This window comes from Columba livia, chromosome 4 (assembly GCF_036013475.1).
Source record: "Columba livia isolate bColLiv1 breed racing homer chromosome 4, bColLiv1.pat.W.v2, whole genome shotgun sequence".
Taxonomy (NCBI): Eukaryota; Metazoa; Chordata; class Aves; order Columbiformes; family Columbidae; genus Columba; species Columba livia.
In genome coordinates this window covers 20,235,358-20,241,357 of record NC_088605.1, presented here as the reverse complement: position 1 = coordinate 20,241,357, position 6,000 = coordinate 20,235,358, and the positions used below count along the sequence as shown (strand labels likewise).

At 37.4% G+C, this 6,000-nt stretch overlaps 1 protein-coding gene across 2 annotated transcripts in view; it reads right to left on the bottom strand.

Moving 5' to 3' along the window:
• Nucleotides 1-2,134: 2,134 nt before the first annotated feature.
• STIM2 (stromal interaction molecule 2) overlaps nucleotides 2,135-6,000 on the bottom strand; it is a 66,302-nt gene continuing 62,436 nt past the window's right edge. Inside the window, exons 11-13 of one of the 2 annotated variants that reach the window (XM_065060677.1) lie at nucleotides 4,158-4,359; nucleotides 3,734-3,882; nucleotides 2,893-3,347 (exon numbers count right to left, since the gene is read on the bottom strand). In XM_065060677.1, coding sequence (XP_064916749.1) covers nucleotides 3,310-3,347; nucleotides 3,734-3,882; nucleotides 4,158-4,359 — 389 coding nt within the window. In that variant the 3' untranslated portion in view covers nucleotides 2,893-3,309. Of the gene's footprint in view, nucleotides 3,348-3,733; nucleotides 3,883-4,157; nucleotides 4,360-6,000 lie in introns of both variants that reach the window. The other variant, XM_065060676.1, reaches the window with a different exon arrangement.

Below are 6,000 nucleotides of genomic sequence, written 5' to 3'. Positions count from 1 at the left end.
ATAACATTTATATATTCTAGACAGCATGTGATAAACTGAGTGTTGGAAGGCAGTCTGCGCTTCAAAAATTTGTCATTTCAAAGCCAAAATCTATCACTATGATAATCTAATCTGATTTGTTTGTACAACACCATATTTTTTTTTTTCCAGAAGACAGTTAAATTGTGTATTTTAAGAAGATATTTAACACTTAAAAAAACTCGCAGACAATCCAGAGTCTAACACCTCCTCAATTTTTAGTTGAACTTACTGGAGAAAACTGAATTTATCTGTTTTGGTACCTCAGTATTTGAACTTGCTTGACTTTGATGGCAGGATTAAGAAGTGCTGTCCTCCCACTCCTCAGTACCAGATACTTTTTTCCATGTGTAAATATTTATTGTCCAGTATCAAAATGCTGCTTCATCTTCTTTGGTAATGATAGAGACAGAGTTCCTCAAACCTGTCACTTCAAGATCTACTATCCAGCCCCAGATCTTACTTTAAACTCAATTATTGCTAAAGCCTTTTCAAGTGCAGACAACAGAACTGAACATTTGTCTGGTAGTAGTCTTCTCCATGCTGTTTGGGAGGCAAAATAAGTTCCCTACTTTTACATATTTTTTTTCCTTTGTACATGTTCAGCTACTTGATCAGGCTTTTAACTACAATTCTGAAGGCCCTGCACCGAGGTGGTTCTCTGGCACAAATCTTTTTGCATGGTTGCTTTTTTGTCTACCACGTACACACAGCACAATCTGTGTTCAACAAGAACATTGTTACCTTGTGATGACTTTCTTTTTGCAGCTATAGCTTTCAATCTGATAAGAATAATGGAACAATATCATACTCTCATTGTCTTCTATTCCACCAATTTTTCTCTTCTACAAACTTTATCAAACATTTGATTCCCCCATGTCTTTCTGTATACATGACATACAATCATCCTTTGTTAGGCAGTAGAACTCTGGATTCCTTCTGTTCTCTTAAGGAATTAGTCAATGCACCAGGAATTTTAATGTACTTGCACATGTAACGTCTCCATCCCATTTTTTAGCCCTCCTCATCTAACCATTTCTCTGCCCACAGTAAATGCTTCTGTTAGCATCACCACCACTTCTTGAGGACAGAACTAACACATCAGTTACGTACAGTGGAACCTAAACAGAAAGTGATATAAAACACATGTATCCCTTGACTTCAATTAGCTACAGATTTTGAAGGCTCCTCATGAAACAAAAGAAAAAACAAATTTAGGCAGTCAGTGAATTCTTTCATACAGTACAGCATGTACGTATTGGCAAGGAGTGAGCCCCAACCACAGGGCCCTGGCAGTGGCACCTGCTACTGAGGCAACTAGATTACCCCAATGGAAGAGCTGAAACTATTTAGTCATCACTAGGTAAATTGCTTGTGTTCACTAGAGCAAGAAGTTATTTCTTTAGAATGTACCTCTAAAGAATTCCTGCTCTGTATTAATATTTTCAGACAAACTGAATAAAAGGCACTGTTGCTCAAGCAGTACGTTTGTTGTCTCCAACTGTTTAAAAAAAAATAAAAAGGTGTTTTTAAACAAGTAGCTCCTGTTGCCCTAAGAAGGCTTCCTTGTTACCTCATAGTAATTTCACCTCTCCCTACAAAAGCTCAACATAAAATTGCTTTTATCTGACACATCGAGTCTCACCTTTATATCTATCTTTATATCTAAAATTATGAGTTAGTATAACCGTATGCATTACAAAATTATACCATTTACTTCAGACATGTCTGAACAGCTAGATCTTCAAACTATACAAAAATAAAGTATGAAATCTTACAAAAGGAGGACATTCAGACATTAATAGCTAATCCAAAAAATATAATAACTTATACACAGCAGTAAGCATAAGCAATGTAGCCTACAACAGCTTTCAATTAACCTCTGAAACAAGTATCAGCTAAAACTGGGACACTGCCAAGCACAATGTTTCCAATTTATTATCTTTACCACAGTACAAACTTTCACAAACCAAATGTCCATGGTCTGTCAGTCTGTAAACAAAAGCTATTACACCCCTCTCCTCAGTTTAAGAGGGTGAATATTTTCAGTCCTCAGTCAAGTTTCATATCCATCACTTGCATAAGGAATCAAGAGCCTCTTCTCTTGTTAAATTACTTTTTCCTTTTTTTTTTTTTTTTTTTTTTTTTTTGTGTCATACAGCCTGCAGTGAAATAAAATCACAGTGGAAGTTCTGGGGAAAACATGATCTTTACAGCAGGACTTGAACCATTCTAATAATAAATGCATCTAACAAAGCTTCCCATAATAAAAGCATGGCATTTCCATTTCCAGAAATCAAGTCAATTAGAAATCCTAAGTTCTACTTAAAAAACCCGAAAGATCTAAAAGTGAAAAGATTCATCTTCTCAGTCAAATACAAGTCTTTCAGTTTCACTTGCAGAGAGACTCTTCCAGTCTGTAAAACAGTAGTGCAATTCCATTAGTTCTACTTCTTTTATTTTTCTTAAAGTCCGGTAGATAAATGTCCTAGCTCTATGGAAAGATAGGAAGATGCTCCAGTAAACAAGAAACTTTGGCAAGCCCAGGAAGGCTTACTAGTCCATTAAAGCTCAGAAGTCCAAAGTGGCTTATAAATGGTTTATGAATAAACTAAACAAACAAGACCAACTAAAAAAAAAAGAAATAAATAAGCAGAAATGAATGTAAACTGTCTGAACCTTTTAATGACAGCTGGCACAACCTTTGACAGTACAGTCAGTTAAATATAGTTGACCTACAGAGCATTCCATTAGGGCATCCAGCCTGGAATGCTCAAATGGAATTACATTCCTAAAGATTTAAAAAATAGACTTCTTATAACATTACTATAGGTTTCTTCTGCCCAGCTCACTTAGACTTCTTCTTAAAGAGGCTTTTTATTTTTGATGGCTTTTTGGTTTTTTCACCATTTTGGTACAGGTCCTGTGGTATGCTACTTATCCTAGGGACAGAAGCAGCTTCGTGGCTGGGTTTGCTATCGCTGCTGGCTGAAGAACACGAGGTGTGCCGAGGCTTTGGGACTGGGATCCCACTTGAAAGCTGGTTCATGCTGCAGGACTTCTCCAGGATTCCATTATAAACTTTGCTTGCAGGACTAAAGATCATGCTCTTAGTTTCTGCCATGCCTACACAGTCAGGAGAGCCCCTAGAAATATCTGCAGTTAGAGAAGAGGAGTCTCCTGTAGATGATTCCTCCAGTGAGAATTCTTCTGGGGATACTTTCTGAGGAGAAAGTGCCTGGTACATCTCAAGACTTGCTGGAGGAGATTGCTTCCTTCCAGTGGAGGAACTTAGCGAGTCACATTCCGAACCTGTTTCCTGTGCTTCCCTGAGTCAGAGCAAAGAGAGGAGAAAACATGATGAAACTACTATTTCCTTCTGGCAGTTAAAAAGAAAATTACTTTAGAATCAAAAACATTAGTCTAAAAGCACCACCCACACTTTTCCTTAGTAGTTAATTAATAAAAAACATTAAGTTAAACACTTTAACTTACAACTTGCATTACATCATTTTATTATCTAAACTTAAGGTAATTAATTTGTGCAATCTTGTTTTTGTGGGCAGCAGCATCTGCCCAGAATTAGTCATTTGTATCTCACTGCAAGGAACAAAAACTATCTTTCTGGCATGTGAAGTCAGAAAAGTTATGAAATGAAAGAAGGAGATTTAAGCCTATCACATACAAAAAGTTTCCTCAGAACAAGTGTCCCTACCTTTCAACAAGCTCATTTGCTCCTTCCAAAAGGAATTTAACCTTTTCCTATGAGGCCATGTAACAAGAGTAGATACACGCTCAACATGCTGTAAGAATTGTGTTACCATCCATCTTCTCTTCGCCCAGTAGCTGACCTTGCTTTTGATCCTTGTTTCAGATGTAAAAGCCAGTAACATATTGTAATGGAGAATCAGGGTTAGTTCAGTGCACCCTGGATTTTAACATTACTTAACTGTATATGACATGCTAGCTATTTACATACACAAACCAGACAAGAACTCCCTCTGTTTCACGTGGATTATATTAATTTATAGTATCCTACAGATTACGTTAGCTCTTGGCTTGCTTCAATCTCTAATTCTAAACTGTTAGTCTCAAATAATCCTACAAGAGTTCCAAGTGCTGTTTGCTAATCTCCGTACCATTGTTTATCAGCAGAGAAGTAAATGGCTTCCTCCTCCTCTTCAGTTCGATAAAGAGCTGGGCAGCTCGACACAGAAAGGATGTCAGGGTCAGGGGAGTGCAAAGCATGCTGAGACTGTGGAGATGATGGCACAACATTGCGTCTTGATCGACACAAGCTACTGCTTCTTGCCAGTGTGCTGGGAGGTTTTACAATGGACCCTGAGGTAAAGAAAAAGCAAACCAAAACCCTCCAAGTGACATTGATGTTAACAGTACCTACTCTGAAGACTAAAGAACAGGTATCCACTTCAGCCACAGTGACTCAAACAACTTTGACATTGTGCTACTGTTGAGAGGAAAGAAAGACGAATCACCTTATGCATTCCACAGTTAGCTGAAGCAGCTAACCATGATGCAACTGCAGCTGGTTTGTGCCTGTCAAATATTACTGTGACCATGTGCAAAGTTCTGGCTCACTATGCTCTCTTGAGAACAAAGAGGAAGGTTCTACTGAAACTCCTGACCCTTTATAAACTAAAAATAGTGCTGAAATTAGTATGCTACATAACATCCTGCATTTTGTGTGGCACTTGGGAGCTTATAAGAATAGGTAAAAGTTTTACAATGTAGGTATACCTAACCAAACAGCCAACTGAAATACACTGCATTAGTTGAAATTACATTAGACACGGAACACCAATTTAATTTGTAGAACGTGATAGAAAATACATAATTCAACCCCATTTTTAAGCTCAAGAATTTCCTAATTTGATAACACTTTCTCTTGCCAGGCAAACTATGAATTGACCAGGATAGTATCTAATGGGAATTGACAAACTAAAATGTTCCAAATCCAATTCCTCCCTCAAAAGATTAGTAGGTAGCAATACTTTTATGGAAATAAATCTACAGACCCATTTTCAACCTAGCTGCTGCAAGCCTCAGGATTTCTCATACCCCTCCGCAAACTGTCCCAGAGAAAGCATCACTGCTTAGGTAAAACAGGCCATATCCTTACTGATGTTCAAAATGTTTACCAAAGACAACATGTTACAAAAATTCAATTGTTTTTGTAGACGAGGATGTCTAGCCTGACAAAATGCATTTTATTTTTTGAGATGCCAGTTTAGCATCAGGAAAATTGCAGTTTCCCTTCCTGCAACCTCAGAAAAGCTTGTCATTCTGCTTTTAGTGCAGGAAATTACAGCTTTAACAAAACAGCAAGTAGCTGCACCTTTGCTAACACTTAGACTTTGTTTTCTGCCACGCTGAACAGAAAAGAAAGGTTTGCAAGTTCCAACATGACAGTTGTCATGTAATTCAAACTTTTGATTTTACTTCTGATTAACTCCCTACTGACCTGCAAAAGAGGTGTTGGCAGCTCAAAAATAAGTGTGTATCATTACAAAAATATTCCTGAAAAAGCAAATGTGAACTGAGATAAGGGAACAAGAAGCTTTGTAGGAAATTTGTACTGTGTGTCCAGGTAAATGAGATGGCATTCTACTTGCCAGTGTTTAAAAAAAAAAAAAAAATAGGACTGCACCATCAGTGAAGTTTGAGAGAAGTTACAAGCATTTTGGTTCCTTGTAGGATCCAGCTATGACAATTTAACATCTAGAATTTTATAGTACAAATGAACTCACTACACCAAGAAATCAGCTGAATCCTAATCAGTCAATGGAAAAGTAAAAGGTTCACTATCATCTTCCTGTAATGACTTTGTTCCAGTCTCAAACATTTATTTCTTTATCTCCTTTCATTCTTCAGCTCAGGATTGATTAAACAGATCTACTACTTCAAACTGTTTTAGCCTATGATCCTAATTGCTACAGCACAAATAAGCCTGTCAGGCAGACT